The 24223-nt window shown below is 44.9% G+C and overlaps 1 protein-coding gene and 1 pseudogene across 1 annotated transcript; one reads left to right on the plus strand and one right to left on the minus strand.

Moving 5' to 3' along the window:
- The first annotated feature begins 643 nt into the window (after positions 1-643).
- On the plus strand, positions 644-3141 carry Csf2 (colony stimulating factor 2). The gene is made up of 4 exons (XM_069994004.1): positions 644-802; positions 892-933; positions 1954-2079; positions 2844-3141. Exons 1-4 carry the CDS (start codon positions 644-646, stop codon positions 2949-2951), a joined length of 435 nt encoding a protein of 144 aa, XP_069850105.1. The 3' UTR covers positions 2952-3141.
- A 15587-nt stretch (positions 3142-18728) lies between these two features.
- Positions 18729-18941, minus strand: LOC138808041 (protein kish-A pseudogene; annotated as a pseudogene).
- Between the last annotated feature and the right edge of the window lie 5282 nt (positions 18942-24223).

A 24223-nucleotide genomic window follows, 5' to 3' on the forward strand; every position in this document is an offset into this window, starting at 1 on the left:
GACCTTGGCTGGGCTGATGATGGCTCTGGGTCCTTGGTGGGGGCCTGCGGGAGCATCACAGGCCATTTGGCTGGACTCTAAGCAGATGATGAGACAGACATGTGAGAGTTTTCCTCACAGTCAAATCTCATAGTCATTCAAAGAGAAAGAGGCCAGTGAAGCTGGAATGGACCTCCATAGTGGGAAAATCCTTCCCAAAGGTGATCTGGGACAACAGACTGGATAGGGAGCCTGGGTATAGGAGTCTGGGTGTCTCCTAAGTCCCTCCCTGGCCACTCCAGGCCAGGAAATCCAAGGTATGCCCAAGGCTGCTCAAAAAGGAAGGAGTAGCCTAGGGCTATGTCAGACTGCACCAGCAAGGCTAGAGAACACCCTTTCAAGAAAGAAAGGCAGGTGAGATGCTAGCTAGTTCTTGGAAAGAAGGGCCCATTAATGAAAACCCCCGAACCTGACCACCTAGGGAGAAAGGCTCACCGTTCCCATATGCAGCTGATAAGGGCCAGGAGATTCCGTAGTTCAGGTAGTTCCCCCGCCTCTCTGGAGTTTTGTGGTCATCATTAATCATTTCCTCTAACTGTGTATATAAGAGCCTTTTTGCCAGTGAGCCCAGTAGTCAGAGAGAAAGGCTAAAGTCCTCAGGAGGATGTGGCTGCAGAACTTGCTTCTATTGGGCACTGTGGTCTGCAGCATCTCTGCACCCACCCACCCGCCCAGTCCTGTCACCCGGCCCTGGAAGCATGTAGATGCCATCAAGGAAGCCCTGAGCCTCCTGAACCACAGTAATGACATGCCTGCTGTGATGGTGAGTGAGGGAGGGAATGTAGGCTGTGTCTTGGTCACCAAATTGGCCTTGCCTGTCACTTTGATAACATGACATTTTCCTTCCTACAGAATGAAACAGTACAAGTGGTCTCTGAAGAGTTTGACCCTCAGGTAAGATGTTCCTCTTTAAACACCTTTTCCAGATGCCTCTGCCCTGGACCCTCATAGGGCTATCCACTTTTTTTCCAATCAACTGGCTGCCAGGAAGAGAGAGGTGGTATCTGGGTGCTCAAGAGTCCACTGTGGCAGTCACGTGGATTCCTTTATCAGCTCAGCCGCCAAGGATAGACATAGTGCATTCAAAGGCTAGAAGTCAGCAAGTCACTTGATAAGAGGGGTCTGGGGACTTGAGGATACTCATGCTCTGAGACCAAGCCCCATAGAGACAGAGTGCTGGCTATAGAGGGGCCTAGAGGGACTTCAGGAACAATGCTTACTCATGAAGTAGGTGACAGGTACCCTGCTTAGTCCCTTCTCCTAGAATAGTAAAGTGGTGTGTGTGTGTGTGTGTGTGTGTGTTGGTTGTGGGGCTTGAACTCTGGGCCAAGTGGTGTGTGTGTGTGTGTGTGTGTGTGTGTGTGTGTGTGTGTGTGTGCGCGCGCGCGTGCGTGTGTGCGTGTTGGTCGTGGGGCTTGAACTCTGGGCCTGGGTGCTGTCCCTCAGCTCTTCAGCTCAAGGTAAGTGCTCTACCACTTGAGCCAGAGTATCATTTCTGGTTTCTGGTGGTTATTTGGAGATAAAAAGTCTCACAGGCTTTCCTGCCTGGGCTGGCTTTGAAGATCTCAGCCTCCTTAATAGCTAGGATTACAGGTATAGCCACTAGTGCCTGGCCTTTTTTTTTTTTTTTTTTTTTAACATGGGGACCTTCTCCAGGTACCAGACTAAGGGAATGTGTCTATGCCAGCTTAGGACATCCTGAGACAGGCAGAGAACAGCTGAATGTTTATGTTAGTCAGATTAAAATGTATGACCAGACCCAGCCTCAGTCTAGTCAGGAATCAGGCTGTGTCTCTTTGTGGCCTTACTCTTGGGGGGACAGGGAATGGGAGCAGGAGAGAAGATTGGAAGGGTAGCTGATGCCCACTGAGGACACCTGTTCTCTGCTAAATGGATCATGAATACTTCCTATAGGAGCCAACATGCCTGCAGACTCGCCTGGAGCTGTACAAGCAGGGCCTGCGCGGCAGCCTCACCAAGCTCAAAGGCCCTTTGACGATGATTGCCAGCCACTATAAGCACCACTGTCCCCCAACCCCGGTGAGTGCCCACAGCCAAGCCCCAAGCAGGAAAGTATTAGCCTGGAAGCGTAGGGACTTGGTGAGGAGAGAAACCCCTGGCTGTAGCTGCTCAGGACCAGGAAAACTAGTTATGATATGTAATAATGAGCAGCAGAATGGGGAAACCTCCAACCCCTTTCCCAGCCTTAAGAATTTAACACTGCAGAGCTCTGAAGCTCACAATGCTCTCTAAGCAGGAACTGCTGCCATCCTTGTTATTCTGGTCATTCTCACCAATGAGGTCAGAGCTGAGGCAAATCCCAGGAAACTCAGGGCCTGCCTGAAGTCCAAAGGAAGCATCACCTCCTGTCAGGACTTTCCCATGGGGTGCCTAGATGGCATAAAAGGAAGAAAGGGGCCCCTGGAATGGACAAAGGTCTCAAACCCCTCTTTCTTTCTCCAGGAAGAAAGTGAAATCCATGGCCTTTTGGGGGCTGGGAGAAAGATGGCCTTAGATTGTCTCAGGACAGTGTAGCCACTGTCAACACACACACACACACACACACACACACACACACACACACACACACACACACACACACACACACACACACACACACACACACACACACACACACACACACACACACACACACACACACACACCCCATGGGCTTTCTGTCCTCTGAGTTCTCAAAGGCTACAAAAGGCTACAAAGAAATGTACTGCTGCTTCTCTATGTTACCCATTCACTTGGACTTAAGTGTTTTGTTCTGGTTTTTTTTTCTTTTATTTTTTCTTAAGGAAACTTCCTGTATGACCCAGATTATAACCTTCAACTATTTCAAAGAGAACCTGAAGGGCTTTCTGTTTGACATCCCCTTTGACTGCTGGGACTCAGTCCAGAAGTAAGGCAGCCCGTCCAGCCCAACATGCAACCTCACAGACTGCTGCTTTCTCTCCCCAAATGAGCCACAACTCATGATTTCTGTCTTAGAGGGACCAATGGCTGGGCCACAGCCACACTAAGGGAGGATAGGGGGATGGCATGGACCTGCCCTGGACCATACATGTCCCTAATATGGACATGACGGTAGAGTGGGAGGTTATTTTATAGTAATATTTATTTATATATTTATATTTATATTTTTATTTATTTATTTAATTGTGTGGTCTGTATTTATTTGATGTTTTACTGTAATAATAAATTATTTAAAGTATTCTTTGATTTGTGCAGTTTTCTGGCTTATTTTCAGAGGGGAAGAAGCAGGGAGGGGGAAGGGAGAACTGAGGGTCCCGTGGTGTCCTGTACTGTTGATGGGCAATGCTGCCAGAACCAAAGGGAGACAAGAGTGGAAGCTGGGTGCAACTCAAGGGCTCCCACCCCAGAAAGTGAGTTTCAGGTTCACTTGAAAGTCCAAGCAACCAATTGAGGAAATCTTGCCCTAGAGAAGAACCATCATCCTTCCTTGGGCAGCCTGGGGCTGCTGGTATTGACTGGCAGATGTCTGAATAGGCCTGCCCTGGTGTTAGGCAAAACCCCTTATGCTCAGAGCTTCAACAACTCTCAAGGTAAATCAGCAAACAGACAGCTGTTCAGGGAAAGAGAAACTAAACCACAGGGGTCAGAGCTCAGCATATTTACCCAACTTTCCCCAAAATAGGTGATCTTAATCTTTTAGAGGCAGAATATAAGTCCAGAGTATGCTGGAACATGACTGTAGGGTAGCGTATTTCTGAAATGGTTTCTATTTTTAGATGATGTTTTAATCTAATATATGCTTTCTCCCTAAATCTATTGCCTTTGGGCTGAGAGAGAAAAGGAGTGCTCTTTCCTCCTTGCTTGACAGGCAAGCTGAAAGCTGTATTCTGAATCTCTTCCCCTGTGTCCCTTCTGGGAACTCTGAGGAAATGTGTCCCCATACCTTTCTTCATACAGGTGGGCTGGGGGCAGATGGCACTCAGAAGTTGTACACTGAACAGTGTACCTACCATCCCTAGACCACCTCTGCTCCAGGGTGCAACTGCAGACAGCTCCAATTCTAGCCAGACACCTGACCCACTCAGGCAGGAAGGTTACCACTCCACATACGATCACAAGTAGTCTTACAGTAAGCCTAAGTTTCAGCACAGAAAAGGATCCATACTGGGATGTGGTCATTGATAATGCTTGAAAAGCACATTTTGCCCAGTGATAAGGTCCTCTCTGTCTTCCTTGGAAGCCACAGACTGACAAGAGGTTTGCATTTCCTTAGACCCTTACCCTCTTCCCAAAGAAATTCTGTCAAGTCTACATTTAAGTGGCTGACAACCCTATTGAGTAGTATGTGCTCCTGGGTCTTGTGCTCTGGGATCAGAAAGCTACTCTGTCCAGATAAAGGTAGCTACTGTGACTTTCCAGAAAAATCATACCTCACTCTATGATGAAGTGCCTGTGGCACTTCATGCTTCTGACCAAATTCTCTTGCTTGAAGGGTGACTTCAGCAGACCCCAGAATACCAGTGAGGTAAAGAACACCTACTCCCTTGCCTCCTTCTGATCACATTCAAACAGGGAGAGAGCGTTTGCCTCAGCAATCTCTGAATGATGAGAACGAGGGATGCTGGAGACTTTGAGAACTTGAGGACAGAACCTCCAGCTCAGCCAATAGATGAGCTTTGCCAGTTCTCTGACTACTTCCCTAAGGGCAATCCTGAACCTGGGGAGTATGTAGGAGTGGCAAGACACCCACTGTCTCTACTGCAGTGCTACTAGTCCAGGGCTCCATCAGGACAGAGTGACCAGGGATGGATGAGGAGAGGAGTCAACGGATACTGATATTGCCATGTACCTCCACAATTGCTATGGGTTTACCAATTTTCCTGCACCTCCACTCTGAAGAATATTTCAGAAAAATACAACAAACAGAATCCACACATAACAAGGGTTTTGTAAGGACATGAAGGAGCCCACAGAAATTTGCACAAAGCTGGAAGTAAATGGCTATTTGCTGTTAGGGCAACCTGGGGCTTCGTTACCCTGCAACATAGCCAGGGCCCAGTGGGGACAAAGTGAGGCTTCAAGGAATATCCTTGGACCATGCAAACAACTTTTTTTTGGAGGGGGGATTGTCTCAAAGTCCAAAGCAATCCACTCATGACAGGGGATGGAGGATGGGCAGAGGAGGACTGTACATTTACCTGTACATTTAAGGGTAGTTCTGTGTGTCCTTAGCCACCTCCCTCACCTCCTATGGTCAGTGTAGAGCAGGTCTGAGTCAGATTAACAGAGGCTGGCCATGGGCTGAAGGGGAGGGCCTCTCAGTGCTGATTCTCCACCCACTGGCCAGCCAGTCTGGGCTTACTCCAGTTTGCTGTATTCTTGGGGCCTCTTCTGCTATGAGAAGCCTCATTAGAGTCCATGATGTGGGGATGGGCTGCAGTATTGGAGAGCATGTCTGGGGAAATGACTGAGTTGTTCTTTGCCTTTGCCCCTACCTTGCAGGGCCCACTGGGTACTCCCACCTTATTGTACTGATGACCTGGTCCTGAAAAGCTATGGGATTTGCCTAAACCCTGCTGGCTTCCTCTAGTGGCTGTCGATGGTCCTCAGACTCTGGGCCACACTTTTTCCAGGTGGCCTCCATTGCTCTTGTTCTGTTCGTAAAGAGGGGTGGAGGGGAGAAAACCTCTAAGGGTTACCCAACTCCCCAGATCCAGCTAGGAGGTAGAAGCGTGTGTGTGTGTGTGTGTGTGTGTGTGTGTGTGTGTGTGTGTGTGTGTGTGTGTGTGTGTGTGTGTGTGTGTGTGTGTGTGTGTGTGTGTGTGTGTGTGTGTGTGTGTGTGTGTGTGTGTGTGTGTGTGTGTGTGTGTGTGTGTGTGTGTGTGTGTGTGTGTATTTTTTTTTTTTTGTCAGTCATGGAACTTGAACTATGGGCCTGTGCGCTGCTCCTGAGCTCTTCAGTTTAAAGCTAGCACTCTACCACTTGAACTATAATGCCACTTCCAGTTTTCTGGTAGTTATTTGGAGATAGTCTCATGGGCTTTTCTGCCTGGACTTGTTTTGAACTGTGATCCTCAGATCTCAGCCTCTGGAGTAATTAGGATTACAGGCGTGAGCCAGCAGTGTCCGGCTTATTTGTAATTTACTTTTTATAAGAGTTTATGGGCTGGGAAGGTGGCTCAGTGGTAGAGCGCTTACCTTGCATGCCTGAGGCCCTGAGTTCGACTCCTCAGCACCACATAAGCAAAAAGAAAAAAGCCGGAAGTGGCACTGTGGCTCAAGTGGTAGAGTGCTAGCCTTGAGCTGAAGAGCTGAGGGACAGTGCCCAGGCCCGGAGTTCAGGCCCCACGACCAGACCCCCCCCCCAGTTTAACATGTGCTTAACATGTTTCTTATTTAGCCAACACAGTCCAAGAGCTGTGCTATTGAGCAAAATGATTTCTCCAAGTTCAAGGAACCCTACTGCATGGTTGGTGGGAGTATAAACTTGTTCAACCACTTTGGAAAGTAGTATGGAGGTTCCTCAAAAGACTCCACATAGAGCTCCCCTATGACCCAGCAATCCCACTTTGGGGCATTTACCCAAATGATCACAAACAAGACCATACTAAAGCTACCAGCACAACTATGTTTACTGCAGCATTATTTACCATAGCTAAGATATGGAACCAACCCAGATGCCCCTCAGTAGATGAATGGATCAAGAAACTGTGGCATATATACACAATGGAATTCTATGCCTCCATCAGAAAGAATGACATTGACCCATTTGTTAGGAAATGGAAAGACTTGGAAAAAATTCTATTAAGTGAAGTAAGCCAGGCACAAAGAAAGATAGGTCCCATGGTTTTCCTTATTTTCAATAACTAGTACATGTCTGAGACAAGCAGAAATGGTCAGATAAGTTGATGTTAGACGAAATGAACACCAAGATAAGGACTCAAATGGTTTTTCTTTCTTGCTACTGTTTCTAACATATTTATAAGATGATTTCTTTGTTGCTTTGTATATCTGTCCCCCAGGGTATAACCCCTGTTTTCACTGTATTTGATGTTGGTATAATTTGTGGAGGGGAAGGGAAAAAACAAATTGTTTAAATAGGGATACAGGTGGATCCATTGCAACGATGAGACGTACAAGTCGTTATGTCGAAAATGAACTTTACAACTTTGGCTGTGGGGGGAGTGGGCAGGGGGGAAGATGGGAGGGCAGGGATGGTAAAGGGAAACAAAGGAGGAGGCAATAATGCTGATAAGAAATGTACTCATTACCTGTCTCATGTAATTGTAACCCCTCTGCACAGTATTTTCACAATAAATAAAAAAGTATCATCACATCCATAGAAGGATGGAAATCAGGCCAGAAGATCAATGGGAAGTCTTTGGGGCTCTGTCTTTTCCTAAAAATAGAGATGCAGGTAATGACTGGAGAAGACTTGGAAAATACTTTACTGTCTGGGGGGCGGGGGTTGAGTTTGCTGAAGACAAGGCTGTCAGGTTAGGTGGGTACCTGAGAGTGGCACCTGAGGACATATGGGGCCCCATGGGCTAAGAAAGAGAGAGAGGGGGTTCTAGCAATCTCCTGACCTGAAGGCCCAAGGGTCTTCTTGGAGAGGTCTTTGGCCTTGAGGGGGCTGGTAGGGATCCACCCCATCTTTCCCTTGCTGCATCTCCGGCCTTGGGCACACAGGAGGAGTTCCATCCTGCCTGACTCCCTCCTCCAGAACTCTGTTGGATCTTTCCCAGTTCCCCTCCCCGAAGCACCAAACAAAGCTCAAAACTTCTCTTTGCTCTTAGCTGAAGTTCCTGGGGAGCTCTAAACATAATCTGTCCTCACCCACCCTTTGGGCTCAGTTTAGAACCAGAAATGTCAGTCTCAGTAAAAGACTCAGAGCACAGGGGCTTTCAGGTCACCCATAGAGGACTGAGTATAGTGTGGGACTTGTGCAGGAGGGGTGTTCACAGAACCCAGGGACATCCTCTAGCCCCTTGCTCCATCTGTCATCAACAAAGGGTTATCTAAACTGAAAGTCCCCTTCCTTGACCTTTTAGAAAGTTTGTGGTGTGACAGTGTGTCTCTTACCATTATACTCCCCCCCCACACACACACACAAAGAGTACTAGGCCCCTGCCTGAGGCAAATGCACAGTTACTCAGATCCTGCAGTGGTGGTAGATGGGGCTGCTAAGCTCCAACCTCCAACCTTAATTCTAACCTCTACTCTAACCATTTGAACAACTTACTGGGGATGCCCGGGATTCCTCCACAATCTAGACCACTTCCTACAATCTACCACAAGCTTCTTCCACAGAGGAGGACAGATAAAGACCTAGATATCATACTTGCAAATACAAGTTGGTCCAGACCAGGCTGTCAGGAACCTTCAATATCTGCCTGATGACAGGCTTTGTCAGATGGATAGTGCTGCAACAAGTACACGCCAACTCCAGATGCACATCTTCATCCCTTGCTCTAGGATCCCTAGATCCTAGAGCTTTGCCATTTCCTTGAGAAGCCATATCAGGCTTCAGGTCAGTGAGTGTGACTGAGCAGTTATTCAGTGACCTCAGAACACAGAAGGAAGTCTTGTTGCTCTGGATCAGTCGGAGGTGCTCTGGGGTAGGAGCCAAGAGCAGTTTGAGCCTGGAGAAAGTCCATGGCCCAGTCACTGAAGGCTATGCACTCTTGTCCCTTCGGTACATTGCATACATGATGCTTAGAATTCCTTGGGCCAGGCCTTTGTAATGGGAAGAGTTTGGAGAAGGCTGTTGTGATACCTCGTGGAAAAACCTATCATTTTACTGCCTTAGACTCTTAGTCAGCCTGAGACTCCCTAAACATGAGATCCTAAAGCCGGAGGCATCTGACAGTAGAGGGTTAGGACTGTATGTCTCTGTCACATTCAGGACAGCAGAGGTTCCTCAGTCTCTCAGCCAACAGCCCCAGAGGCAAATATAGATCAGAGCCTAGGCTCAGCCTTTGTCAAGATGCAGAGCCTCAGAACATCTGGCTCAATGCTAGAGAAACTGTGGTCAGAGAAGCTGACAGAGCACTTCTGGTATCTCTGCTGGTGAACAGGGAACAGGTGGGAAGATGGATGTACTACTCAAAATGACAGTCCACATCTCCATGGCAGCTTTAATTAAGCCTTAATCAAGGTCAAGCAGCCATCTATGAAAAGATATCAGTAGGGACACTTGAGTTTTCTATGTGATCTAGTTTTACCTCCAAAAAAGGCTTCGCTCTGGATACAGTGTCAGAGAGGCTACTGGGCTGGACCCATGTGGATACCATGCTTCAGGGCAGACTGAAGCCCACGGCTTCCTGAATTTCTGTTTGCACTGGATCTAAAAAGGTACAGGTATATTGAAAGGCTGGAATTCTAAAATAGACCCTTGGGCTCAAACATGACCTTGACCTCCTCAATTGGCTAGGACTGGCCCTGGATACTCCCTTTCTTTGAGGGATCAGTGAACAGACCCGAACTATCACTTCCATAGCAGGTTTCCATGGGTAGAGTTGGCCCTGAGGACACACTTCTTGAGTTCGCTGGGCCTATTGTTAGCCCAGGAGGGAGAGCAGGGCTGGCTGCCTGAGGAGATAGGTTCACTCAGTCTCAACACTTCCCAGGATAGTGGAATAGTCCCTATTTCTCAGGCACCTTCCCAACTCTATCACCTCCTGCCTCCTGAATGACCCTTTCTCACAAAAACCAGTGTTATTAAGGTGAGAACTAGGAATCTAAAACTCATAAAGACAGATGTGTAGGCCCCTTTCATGCTATGCCTTGAGATCACATCAGCCATGGGCAATACCATGTACTTTCTTCCAGGACCTGTGTGGCTTTGTCCTTTGACTCAGGACTCATATCCAGAGAGGTCACAAAAGAAAGACACTTCACCCACAGGAATGGCTGATCTGTCAGATCAAGAGATAGACACAGAGCTAACGTAGCAATTTGGAAAGGCAGTCATGAAAGTTTTCCAAGGCACCTATTCTGGGCTTACCCTGTGTGGGGTGATATTGGAGTGGTACAGTGGGTGATTTTCTCTGATGGCTCTCTCTGTGGAGAGAAGTTATTCCTAGGTCAGAGGACATCATGAGGTATAAGTGTTCAGAGAAATTTTGCATCCCTGAAGTCAGCTAAATGAATGTGGTTCTCAGTGGGCTCTGTGGTGCATCAACTGATTTCCAACATCAGTTGTTCAGTCAAGACAGTAGTGATCAGGTAACAATGCATAGTTCCTACAGAAGAGGCCCATTTCTCCCCTCCAACAAGCAGCAAGAAAGCTCTCAGTGTGTGCCTGGAAAGTGGGTGAGATGGGTCTAGGCATCTTCAGCTTCACTTGTTAATAGCCTAATACTCTATGCACAGAGTCATAAATTGGCTTCCAGTCTAGCCTCTTGTATACACCTCCAAGTGTGTGGGATGGGGACCGAGGCCAGGTTCACTGTGTTCCTGGGTCCACTCTCCTTCCCGTTCCTGCACATACCTGTGCTTGGTAATTCAGATCTGCATGAGTGAAGTGGCAGTCCGCACATACTGCACCTACTCAGCCTCTGAGCAAGCTGAGGAAGGCATATAGCTGGTTATGTCAGACCTGAAGCTCCTGCCCTGGAACTTTCTACAGCTACCTGAGCTTTACAGTTAGGAAACTTGGCACTTACTTCTCTGGCTTCAGCTTTCTTAACAGTGAAACATGGCGGGAATGAGTGGTCATGGCCTCAGAATCTACCCCAACATAAAAAGGTTCAAGAAGATGCTCACAGCAATCAGGTCTACAGAGAACAGAGCAAGTAGACAGCCCCCCTGGGTCAGCACTGGAGGGGAGACAAAGTTATTGGGCTTTCTGTTTTTCTGGAAGCTCCCCACCTTTAAAGCAGTCCTTAAGGCCCAGAGAGGGTGGGACTTTTTGAGGATCACACAGGAGGTAAGTTGGACAGACCCCCTCCACAGAAGCCCTCTTTCCAGGTCTTCAGAAGAGCTTTTGGGCTCAGGCTTGGTCCTCAGAAATGACTGAAAGATTTCCCTCCTGTGCAGAGCCCTTAGCTAGACTACCAGGAAAGCTGCAGCTTCACAGTTATTTTTCACTGTGGTTTGAGATAAGAGCAGTGAAACAGTTTCATGTTGCTGCCACTGATGTTATCGCCAGCCCAGACCTGCTCTTTCAACCTGAGAGATGATTAATTGAGAACCTTTCTCCCTTTTTGCTTGCTCAACTTCAAGGGAAGATCAGCACAAATTGCCCAGGCCCTGCCCTCAACATGCCGCTTGGACCTCGCCCCAGGGAAGCCAGCAGCATTGCTTAGAGCCTGCTGCTCTTCTGGGGATGGAAGGAGGACTTTTTTTTTTTTTTTAACAAATTGTCCTTGGACAATAAAATGGGCAATTTACAATTTTTCTTTAATCATTTTCTTAATTTCCATTGTACTGGAAATTGAACTTGGAGCCTTGTGTTTGCTAGGCTGATGGACAGTTAGAATGCCACTGTTTTTTTTTTTTTTTTTTTTTTTTACTAATATTAATAAGATTGCTTTGAATTTTTTTTTTTTTGGTCAGTCCTGGGGCCTGAACTCTGGGCCTGGGCACTGTCCCTCAGGTCTTCAGCTCAGGGCTAGCACTTTACCACTTGAGCTACAGTGCCACTTCCAGCTTTTTCTGCTTATGTGATACTGAGGAATCGGCAAGCACTCTACCATTGAGCCACCTTCCCAGCCCTGCTTTTGGTATTTTATACTCAAGTTTTGGTCAAAATTGTTTGCGTTTCTGTTGGAAATACTGATAATGGTATGGAATTGTTAGGTCACAAGATATACACATTTTAGCTTTAACAGGTACTGCCAAACACTTTTCCAAGGAACACTTTATATTATTGGCTTTGCTGCCCTGTGCAAACACTGCTTATCTACTTAAAAGCAGATCTCTCCTTTCCCTTCCTGTGATCTAAGCCTGCTTCCTAAACACCCTCATCATCATTAGAAATTCTTCTCTATATGTCCACTCTTTCCCAATGATTAGCATTCTGACAAGTCAAGTGTTGGGAAACAAATCCAAAGTGACTGAGTCCCAGGTCAATATACAGCTGGCTCAGAGTCATGGGGCCTGCCTTGGAGAATGGGTCTTGGTGACTACAGTAAAACATGAACATCAACAAGCTGTGATGGCTGTCAGGAGCTGCCTCTAGTTCTAACTTCTCCTTTTTGGGGAGTCATAATGGGACCATGAAGGGTTCCCTGATGTGAGTATGACTTTCAGAGCTGTGTGATGGACTGTCCATAGACTCTGGCCTCTGAGCTTTCTAAGAGGGCCTGAAGAACTGTGATGTGCTTCTTTTTGTCTTATGCAGAGGCCCTGGCCAGCCCAGAATGCACCCCAGTCAACATCTACTGGATGGCGACATCTGTTAGATGGCTAACAGCTCAGCAAGGTAGACTAATGTCCAATGGGAGGTAGAGAAGTTTCCTCCATTCAGTATGTTCTCCTCAGCACCCACTCTGGGGTATGCCTACCCAACTTCTAAGCCATGTGATGCACTGTCATCTGCTCCTCTGGAAATGCTGAGGACTACTTACTGCCTATCCCTCAGGTCTTTAGAGGGCTCCTCACCATGTAAGTGCTAGGAGTGGCTATATCTAAAGTCTGATAAATGTGAGCTTCTTGCTGGACATGGTACATTCCTAAAATGCAACTACTTGGAAGGTAGAGACAAGAGGATTCCAGTTCAAGGCCAGCCATTGGTAGACTATACCAAGCAAGGTACTCAGGACACAGCTAGGAATGTTGCTATTGTAATCCTTACCAACAATAGAATATTAAAGATGAGACAGGTAGGTGCCCTTGATCCTTACCAATGGCACCAGAAAGCCAACACCGGCACAGCAATCTGCTCTTTTTTTTTTCCCTGCCAGTCCTGGGGCTTAAACTCAGGGCCTGGGCACTGTCCCTGAGCCTCTTTGTGCTCAAGACTAGCACTGTACCACTTGATCCACAGTGCCACTCCTGGTTTTTTCTGAGTAGTTTATTGGAGATAAAGAATCTCATGGACTTTTCTGTCCGGACTGGCTTCAAACCATGATTCTCATATCTTAACCTCCTGAGTAGCTAGGATTACAGGCATGAGCCACCAGTGCCCAGTTTCAGCCTGCTCTTTTTCCTACTTAACGGACTTAGTAAGCATCTCAACAGAAGCAGCACAAGGGAGGGAAGCCCAGCTCTTTGGCAATGTGTCACACTTCCTTCAGCACAGAGGCTGGGGCAGCCCCAAGCTCTCTCCAGAAGGAGATCTTGGTTCCTGCCCTAGCATTTTCCTCCAGCCAGGGTGAGATCATATGCTGGAAGGGGAGGCCAAGGAAGCAACAATTGCTGCTGGAACAGCATTCTCAAGTCATAAATGACATAACAATAGTACAATGATCAAGACTTTAAGGGATTCTTAGAACATTCCTTTCCAGAGTGACAATCCTCTCAGCCCCATGAGTCCCACCAAAATTGTGGCTCTCATGGTCCCTAGAGCCAAACACAAGAATCAATCCAATCTCATTTCTTCCTCCTCTCGTAGCCTTGTGGGAGAGGGAAAGGCCTGGACCCTTCCTGAGCCACCTGCTCTTAGCCTAGGGGATATATTTGTCTTGCAAAAGGTATGATCACTGAGTATAGACCCTGTGAGAAATGGCACAATGGGAAGTGCCCAGAAGAGACAGCAGTCTGGAATCCCCATGGTCAATGGGATGTCGGGATATGTCACGGTATAAATCCTCTCATTACCATTGGTTTTAAGCTACCAGTGGTTTAAAAACAGGCTGCTAAAAAATTCAGCAATGGTCTTTCACAAACTTGTAGTTACCACTAGCACACCCATGATTCCAGTGGGGTTTTCTTGGAAAGGGAAGGTTAGTGATGACTAATGTCATTGTTGTTGTAGCTGATCTGCAGGCCACGACTGATACTTAATCACCTCTTCTATCAAACTCTTCCTTACTCTTGGTTAGCACCTGTGCTCATCCGAGGACCTTGCATGGTAGCATGGTCTGATGCCATCTCATGCTGAAGTTGCCACACTTGTCAATGTACTGTGAAACAGGAGGACAGGGCACCAAAGGAGCATTGAAGCAGTTCACCTGGAAGCAAATGTATTCCTCCTCACTCCTATTGTATAGTCTGACCTCCTGATGATCAGGCCTAAATACAATGACAAGATCATAGCTCTTCTCCATTCTTCTGGTCCCTGGATATAAGGAGGTGGAAATAACTGACAACAACCTTCTATGTAGTCTAATGGGATTCTTGCTTAGGACCCTGATTGAAATGCTTATAAGCCCATAGCCCACAGCCCAGTGGCAGGAATGGAAAGCACAAATTTTCCAAATAGGCCACTGAGGATAAAAGGAGCCACTTTTTATTTTATGTCTTGGTTCCAAGTTATTTGAATTATATCTATTAGAATACAGCTGTATTAGAAATTATACCTTTGAAGAAACAGCACACATGCGTGTGCACGTGGGAAAACTAGATGGCCTAATGGAATGACTGTGCAGCAAAACTATCCATGATAAACTTGTTTTGTCAGACTCACTAAGCTATAAGGTCAGGTAAGCCCTGTAACAATTCATAATAAAATTAAAGTGGTACATTTGAAAGCTGTGTCCTAAGGACAGCTCACAATCTTGCAAAATACCACCAAGGTGCTTCAATTATTCCTTCAACAGGCTATTGCCCAACACTCTATCAGAGTGAAGGCACTGAGTAGAACATTACTGATATACCCAATAAATCCTATGGCCATGGCCCTACTCTTCTATCATCTCTGTTGTAAAGTAGATCCCTTGATCTGACATGATGTTTATATGGAGGATCCCATGTTGGCAAATCAAAAATTCTAAAAGCCCTTAGGATAGCAATGCTGGCTGGATCCTCCCGGAAAAAGAATGGCAAAGCAATATCTGGAATGTATGTTTACTCTCATAAACATGACTCACTGGCAAGTAAGAGAACTAAGGCAGTCAACTAGAAATCAAGTGGCCTGTTGATCTTCTTGGTGTACAGTATTGTGTCTGGATCATTTTGTGAGCATATTAACACCCAACATTCCATGGGATCACCCATGCAATCATAGGTGTGAGCTGGGCGAAAGGTTTTGGTGCCATGGAGGCAGTTGACACAAGGTTACCTGCTTGTAAGGCTCACTTGTGCCTCCAATCCCACTGGACTCATTCAGATGTACCACTTCCATGTTATAATGAATGATTGCTAGGCTCACCTAACCGTAAGCTTAGTAGGCCTACCAAAACCCAACTTACCATGGGTAGTTCTTGCCACATGTTCATCTCATCAGGCCCTCCAGATCTACAAGGGCTTGCAAATATGTCAGGAGCTATTTTTCAAAAGGTGTATATAATATCCAATACAGGTGATAAGACTTTTATCTAGGACTCTATGAATAAACTATTTTCCAATGGCCAATGCTTTTTAAACCACAGAATCTGGTGATTAATAGAGCTCACATAACAGAACTACTTGTACTGTAGGCTGAAACTGTGAGAGAGCCCTTTCCTGCTTTGGGCACCCCTCAAACATGACAGGCTCTTATATTACTGACAGGTATATGGGTCAGAGTTATATTTCCAAATATGTGACAGGTAACATTCATAACCCAAAAGTCCCACCAAAGTTGTGCTTCCATCAGAAGTACAAGATGTAGTAGTTGGCCCTATATTTCATAGGAAATTTCTTGACTTGATACCTAAAAAGTTTACTGATATGCCAGGCTCTGAATGTTCATAAGGCTTATCTATACCTAAGTATATGTATTTTAACATGGCCACTGATATTATCTGAGTGGTCTAAAGTGATCAATAGAGTATTTAGGAGGTCCAGAAGGTCTGGGTCACTTAGAATTCTATTAATTCATAGGGTAGGAGAGTTAATCTTGCCTTGGAAATTTAAACTGTTGCTTGTCTCAGGTGAATAAAAATGATTTCTGATAGGGGTGAAAAGAAATTAGTGGCCAAATACTGTATGACTGAGGTCAGATTAATCTAATGTGGAAAAGATACTACATCTAGCTGGGTACTGGTAGCTGACGCCTGTAATCCTAGCTACTCAGGAGGCTGAGATCTGAGAATCTCGATTCAAAACCAGGCCAGGCAGGAAAGTCCATGAAACTCTTATCTCCAATAAACCACCAGAAAACTGGAAGTGGCACTGTGGCTCAAGTGGCAGAGCACTAGCCGTGAGCTGAAGAGCTCAAGGACTGCACTCAGGCCCAGAGTTCAAGCCCATGACTGACAAAAAAAAAAAAAAAAGATACTACATCTAGTAAGCACACTGGCTGAAACTGAGTCTACAATTTGTTGAACTGTTGGTAGCTACCTAGCCATCTTCTGGGGTTTTCTGGTCAATAAAATTACTCCCTTTAGGTTACCTAAGTGTTAGCTTCTTCTTCTGGTGTCCTTAGAATGTGATCTTGCTTTATTATTTTTGCTAGGATGAGGAATACTGTGGAGACTTCTACTTATTTTTGTTTAGTGAAAGCTCTCAATGCACAGGCCCAATGGTCCAATGTAAGGGTTGTGCTAATTACCAAGTATATTTATCTGATTATGTCACTGAGTGGGAGCCTTCTATGAGCAGAGTTCTGGCCAAGAACTCTGTCCATACACACCCAATTCCATCAAAAGAGTTATGGTGCTATGAAAGGTCCCCAGGTAACAATATTAAGTCAAGTCCTGTGTTCAGTGGTCCACAAAATAATTTTTGTTATTCTCCAATTGTATTTTACTCTTTTCATTTTATGAAGTTTGTCTTTTTCCCAGAATGACTGGTCACAGTTGTGCTTAAGACATCTATACTTGACCACAGACCTTAGAGGCTACTATACTCACTGATTTTTTTCAACTTTTTTTTAATGTTAAATATGAACAGCTTCTTGGTACTTCTTTAGATCACATCTCATTTCTCATCTTAAGAAATGCACATGCTTGGGCTGGGAAGGTGGCTCAGTGGTAGAGCGCTTGCCTTGCATGCATGAGGCCCTGGGTTCGATTCCTCAGCACCACATAAGCAAAAAGAAAAAAGCCGGAAGTGGCGCTGTGGCTCAAGTGGTAGAGCGCTAGCCTTGAGCTGAAGAGCTGAGGGACAGCGCCCAGGCCCAGAGTTCAGGCCCCACGACCGGACCCCCAAAAAGAAAATGCACATGCTCATTTTAAATACTTTTAACACCTGTAATCAACTACAGAAGTTGATAGAAGTAGAGGTATACTGGCTAATGATCAAGATGTGTACAGAGGAAAAGTAAACATCACTAAATGAATGTAACCCTTATCAACACAAAATTGGACCATTTTTTTCTCAATAAAAAAAGGCTATTCAAAAGACAACCCTGAGATACCACCTTACCCCAGTCAGAATGTCCCACATCCACAAATCAGCCAACGACAAATGCTGGAGGGGATGTGGAGAACGAGGAACGCTATTACACTGCTGGTGGGAATGTACACTTATACAACCACTTTGGAAAGCAGTCTGGAGGATCCTTAGAAAGCTAAAGATTGACCTCCCTTACGACCCAGTCATACCACTTCTAGGCATCTACCCTGAACAACAGGAACCAATATACAAGGACACATGCACCTCCATGTTTATTGCAGCACTGTTCGCAATAGCTAGGATATGGAAACAACCTAGATGCCCCACCACAGATGAATGGATCCAAAAATTGTGGTATCTATACACAATGGAATATTATGCAGCCATTAGAAATGACAAAATAATGGCATTTGCAGGGAAATGGATGGAGCTAGAAGGAATCATGTTGAGCGAGGTAAGGCAAGAACGAAGAGACAAACAGTACATGGTCTCCCTGATAAGTGGATGCTAAATCCAAAATGTTAGGTGATATGACAAAACTAACAGGACTTAAGAAACAAAGAACTCCCACTCATCTGGTTGAACCACTACCAAATATCCCCATGCTGCTGATCACATATATGGTATATAATATGTGAGCACTGTTATATATTACAGACTGTGATAGACAATTTGCTCCAGGAAAGTTAGAATGAACTTGTGACTTTAAATGAGCATCATTATTCCACAATACTGTGAATTTCCAGAAATTATGTAATCACTTAATCACAATCAAAAAAAAAAAAAAAAAGAACCTCGGGGAAGGGAGGGAGGGAGGGGATGGTAAGGGGAAAACAATGGAGGGGGTAACAATGTTCAAGAGGAAGTGTACTCATTACCTCACTCATGTAACTGTAACCCTCTGTATAGTATCTTTACAATAAAAAAATTTAAAAAAAAAGGCTATTCAAAAAAGGGACTCCTTTATAAAGATTTGTCATTTTTAGGAATTTGAAAGGAACTTGAGTATAAATTTTGTTTTCTACTATGTACCTTAAGGACACCTTAGGAAAAAATTAGTGTCTTATACAACAGAATGGCATTTGCAGAACATAATATTAAAATGACAGTACTGGGGTTGATTACTGCGGACTGTAAGACTCTTTGTGTATTAAATGGTTACATCTTAACAATGTATTTAGAACATTGTTCCAATAACATAAAAATAGAGGAAAAGCATCTGGAAATTTATCTCATTCAGTGTTCAGAGATAAAAAGGTTAACATTCTTTCCATTATTTCCCATAGGTAAGTCCTTGTTCACACTGAAATCTGATGGTAATTACATTCTGGCATTTTTCTAAACTATTGTATGAAGAAGATGCTGAAGGCCATCACTATACAGCACACTGCGACATATGGACTCTTTCGTTCACCAGTTCTGGCGCACTTCCAAAATATTCCCAACAGTCCAGTTTTATTTCTGTCCAGGATGCTGGACACGTACATATAAGCACACGTACATATAAGCAGCAAGATTACAGTCAACACACTCTGAAAATTGAAAATGGCAGACATAGTGAGACCAGAGATATCCCAGCCACATCACCCTTCCAGACCCCAGGCACCACAAAATATTTCTGTACTCTCTTTTTCTTAGTATATACACTTAGCTAAGTAAATAGCTACAAGCTTCGTTGGGGGAGAGCTATGAAAGTCAGTATAATAAACATTTGTTGTGGTTGTATGGCCTCCATCCTTTGGGGAGATCTGAATGTTTCTCTAATCAATAGATTTAGAGTCTATAAACTGGATCAGGTATGGACATTTGAAAGGAGACTTTCTATTAGAGTGCCAGGATTCACCATGCATAATGGATTTAGTGCCTTCAAATATTCCACTATTTCCATAATTCTAAGTCAGACTTAGAATTATGGGGCTTGAGCGCTCTACCACTTGAGCTACAGCGCCACTTCCGGTTTTCTGGTGGTTTATTGGAGATAGGAGTCTCACGGTCTCTCCTGCCTGGGCTGGCTTTGAACCTCGATCCTCAGATCTCAGCCTCCTGAGTAGTTAGGATTACAGGCGTGAGCCACCAGTGCCCGGCTTAAGTCAGACTTTCTTAACTGTCACTCTAACCTTGCCACTCACAACTGAGCTAACTGACTTACGAGAGTTGTGTACTCCCACTAGGAATCTATTATGTCAGAGACCCTGTTGCTAACAGTGAACCAGTTATGTGAAAATACAGCCTACTACAAGTCATAGCTTACAATTATGTTAACCCTAGTTATTAGCCTGTGGCTTTTTCTGCTAAAGGCTGGTGCTTTACAACTTGAGCCATACCTCCTTTTTCTAGTTAATTGGAGATAAGAGTCTCATGGACTTTTCTGCCTTGGCTGGCTTCAAACAGCAATATTCAAAACAGCCTCCTGAACAGCTAGGTATGAGCCACATAAGGCTGGTATAATGCAGCTTCTTGCATTATATTATTAAAGTAAAAGGCCAGCTTCGGCTCTTAACAGAGATGAATAGGTTACTTCTGAAGCCACAGAATGCTTAGGGGAGTCTGAAGATACAAGATTTTCTAGTCAACAGAGATCTCTATCAAGGGAAGGTCCTATTCTTTCCCCATGGGGGCTCTTTTCTTTGGCATAGGAGACCTGCTTCAAGTTGGAGTTTAACTATTCAAGTTGGAGATCAACTATTGTATTAGTCAGCTTTTACAACTGCCATATATAACAGAATATCTAAGATTTGCTATGTTATAAAGGAAAGAATTTTATTTAGCTTACAGTTTTGGAGATGAAAATCCAAACAACATAGTGTTAGTGTTGGCAAGCCCTCCATCCCTCCAACCACACCACTTTATGGTATCTTGGCTGGTTTATGTGCAACAGGGAAGAGATCACATGGCAAAAAAGGAAGCCAGAAAGAGATTCGTGGACCAAACTTACTCTGTTACAATGCACTCTTGTGAGAATAAATGACTCACTTCACGAGACCAGCATCAATCCTTTCCAAAGGCAGCACATCTATCTGTGATCTAATTACCTTACACTAAAGCTCTATCTCTCCAACATCTCTACCACCTCCCAACATGACCACACCAAGGACTAACCTTCCTCCAATATTCGGGACATAGTCTAACCATATTCAAAACAACTACTTCTACAAATAAATCCTAGACCTTGTTCTTAGCTTTTTCTCCTCTTTTCTTGTAAGAGATAAAAGCTCTTTATATGCACTAAAAAGGCCTGTGGCTTTTCACACTTGGCTTTCCATTGCTAACTAATCACGCTAAGCTCATCATTATCTTTTTATTGAGATTTAGTAATCTCAGTAATTCCCCTATTTCTCAATACCTGATGTAATATACCAGCTAATGCATACTCAACAAGAGCTGAAGTTTTAACAATTGCATTATTACTGTGTACCACAGGCTGCCTCATTTGCCATTTGTGATGGGGTCTTCACTGGCAGCAGGCAGTAGGTGATCTAGCTTAAAAATTCCTGTTTCACATCTCATTGTCTGGAACCAGACAACATAAATTGGGTGTTATAGGCAGCAAAATCTAAGTCATGCAGGACATTTACAATAAAGTCAGCACCTGTGGGAAAGAGGACTGAAATAGGATTTAATCAGAAGAAGCCAAGTTGCCATGCAATTTCTACCAAGATTCTAGCTGAGCTCTTCGTACGATCGTTCTTTCAAGTTTCCCCAAGGTGGGGAGGTACTAGGTCTTTAAATTATCACATTTATTAGTCAGAGCTCCCCCAGAAGTAGATGTGACCTAATACAAGGCAATTTTCTAAGTAGAGGCTGGCCCCAAAGAAGGCTGATAATGGGGGCGTCTTCTGGAATCTCTCCCAGCAGCTGACAGCATCTTTCATTCATAAAGAAAGATCTATGATGTCCAATCTTGTGGGCATCTATAAGACTATCTTTAAATGCCACAAACAAATTTAGCTACTGAAAAAATGGGTTTGAGGCCTGATGCTTAAAAACCTATCTCCAAGATGTGGAAACAAGAGGTTTGTATATAAGTTTATCTGATTTGGGGAAGGGAAGGGGAATCACAGAAAGGGGGAGACAAAGGAAAGGACAAAGGGTGAACCAATACAATAGCAATATTCACAAGACACTGTGTTAGAAATGTGTTATAACTGGGGGGAGAGGAGTAGGAGAAAACAAGGGAAGGGGTAACACTGTTAGACAAGAAATATACTCATTACTTTACTTATATAACTGCAACCCCTCTGTATATCACCTTTACAATAAAATAAAATTTTAAAAAGAAACAACTTAAGTGTCCATCACCTGGTAAATGGATAAAGACAATGTGGTGCATATACACAATAGAATACTGTTGAGCCATGAAAATAAATCTTGCCATTACAATATGAATGGAAGTAGAGATCGTTATATTAAGTAGACTAAGCTAAGCACAAAAAGAAGAGTACCACATGATCTCACTCATGTAGAATTTTAAAAATTCTGATCTCATAGAGTATAGAGTGGAGGTTGGGGACAGAGTAAAGACTCTGGAAAAAGGAAAAAAGTGACTACTAATTTATAGACAGGAACAAGAAAGAAGCTCTAGGGTACTTTAGGTCACTATGGATAAACCCAGAGGAGGTCCTTGTTCTGACATTCTCAGATATTAAACTCCTCAAGAAAAATGGCTTAGCTGGGTGGTGGTGGCTCATGCCTGTAATCCTAGCTACTCAGGAGGCTGAGATCTGAGAATCACAGTTCAAACTAGCCTGGGCAGAAAAATTCATAAGATTCATCTCCAATTAACCACCAGAAAACTGGGAGTGTCACTGTGGCTCAAGTGGTAGAGAGCTCACCTTGAACTGAAGAGCTGAGGGACAGTGCCTAAGGCCTAGAGTTCAAGCTCCATGACTGACAAAAGAGAGAGAGAGAGAGAGAGAGAGAGAGAGAGAGAGAGAGAGAGAGAGAGAGAGAGAGCGAGAGAGAGAGAGAGAGAGAGAGAGAGAGAGGAAGGAAGGAAGGAAGGAAAAAAGGAAGGAAGGAAGGAAGGAGGGCAGGCAGGCGGGAAGGAAGGAAGGAAGGAAGGAAGGAAGGAAGGAAGGAAGGAAGGAAGGAAGGAAGGAAGGAAGGAAGGAAGGAGGGCGGGCGGGCAGGCAGGCAGGCAGGGAGGGAGGCAGGCGGGAAGGAAGAAAGGAAGGAAGGCAGGCAGGCAGGCAGGCGGGAAGGAAGAAAGGAAGGAAGGAAGGCAGGCAAGCAGGCTTCAGAGTCCCACCTGTACCATAATAGCTTTTTTCTGTGTCTCAGCCACCAAACACTTTAGACAAACATTGGGTAGCCATTATCTCTATTAGCTCAGTTCTGTCTGGGTTGGGGTGGAGGAGTCATGTACAGCTACTTGTGAAGGAAGGCAAGGAGGTAGTAGCCATTCTTGGGTTGCAATGCCTTAGACAGAGATTTTTATTATGCAAGGTGGCCTGGAGAGAAGCATATCATGGATAGGCTGAAGTTAGACTAGAGAATTTTAGACCCAGTACTGACAGGGTAGCTATAAAACAATAAGAGCTTCTGCCAAAGAGAGGCTTTCAGAACTGTCTGGAAATACCACTAATCTGAGATGCTGAGTACAGAGTGGCATGTAAAGAAAAGTCAGGAATCCTGTTTGGAGCAGCAGGCTTTGATTTATCTTTAAGGCTGAAACACTCAAGAGTAGCCAAAGTAAGAAAGGACCAAGCCCTAAGGAATCTGCAAACCTAAAAGGGTGACAGAAAAGGAGTAAGCTGCTGAAGAGCCAGTAAGAATCAATCTTGGGGAAAAATGAGAACTAAGAGTAGTGACATCATGGAAGGGAGGCTAATTCTTGAGGGAGCAGGTCAGTGTAAGAATGAGGTGGCATCTGTCAGCAGGAATCCTGAGGAAGACAGTGGGAAACAGAAATGATGTTAAGTGGAAGTAGTCTACAAAGTTCAAGTACCTGGAGGCAGGGACCTTTGGGTAGGCTGAATATTGAGCAAGATTCAAAGATCAGCCTTGTACCTGCAGATCACCTCAGCTGCCCCTTCTGAGCTCTTCCCAGGGCCTTGCCAAAGCAGGATGGACAGGAACTGTACTCAGGTTGTCCAAGTGACAGCTCATGCCTGGGTTTCCCCAAGGCAGAACTCTGTTGGGTCCACCCATCCACTCTGGTAGCTCTAAACTCTTCTTAGGCAGGGCCACATCCATTCGTTTTTAAGGGCCTTTCCAATAGGCTATACTGTTTCCTATAGGAAAACCCCAGCTCTGGGCAAACAGACCCCTGCCTCTTGACTAAGGCCTTCAGAATCTGGGCCAGAGGCCAGGGTGAGGCGAGTCAGAGTCAAGACAGAAGTTTTCTCGTTTCCTCAGTTTTTGTCCCTAAACATCTTCTCCTGCCCTAGGAGATGACTGTGGTAGCAGTGAGGAGCTAAAGTCCACAGTCACTAGGGTAACCTGTTATTTCTTTAAAGCTCACTATAATTGTGTGAGAAGGAAATTGTGATCTTCCTTTCACAGATGATGTAATAACAAAAGAAATTGATTGTTTAGGGTCACATAGTCAGAGAGTGGCAGAGAAGAGATCTGAACTGAAGTCTCTGAAACTCTGTATTAGGTGCTCTTCCATTACCCTCCTGCCACTTGGCATAAACCAGTCAAGCAAGACAAAGCTCTGAAAGGGATACCAGGCCTTTGTTATATTTCATCATAGTGCTTAACAGACTTTGGTCTCAAGTATCTGCCCTACATCTGCTTTTCAACCTTCCACTTGAACTCTCCACAGCACATCCTCCCCTCTGAGTTGCCTCCTAAAGCCAGTATCTCAGCCTTTCAGATCCTTACTTCTTATTGG

The sequence above is a fragment of the Dipodomys merriami genome, unplaced genomic scaffold (genome assembly GCF_024711535.1).
Source record: "Dipodomys merriami isolate MVZ:Mamm:240054 unplaced genomic scaffold, mDipMer1.0.p SCAF_44, whole genome shotgun sequence".
NCBI classification, from domain to species: Eukaryota; Metazoa; Chordata; class Mammalia; order Rodentia; family Heteromyidae; genus Dipodomys; species Dipodomys merriami.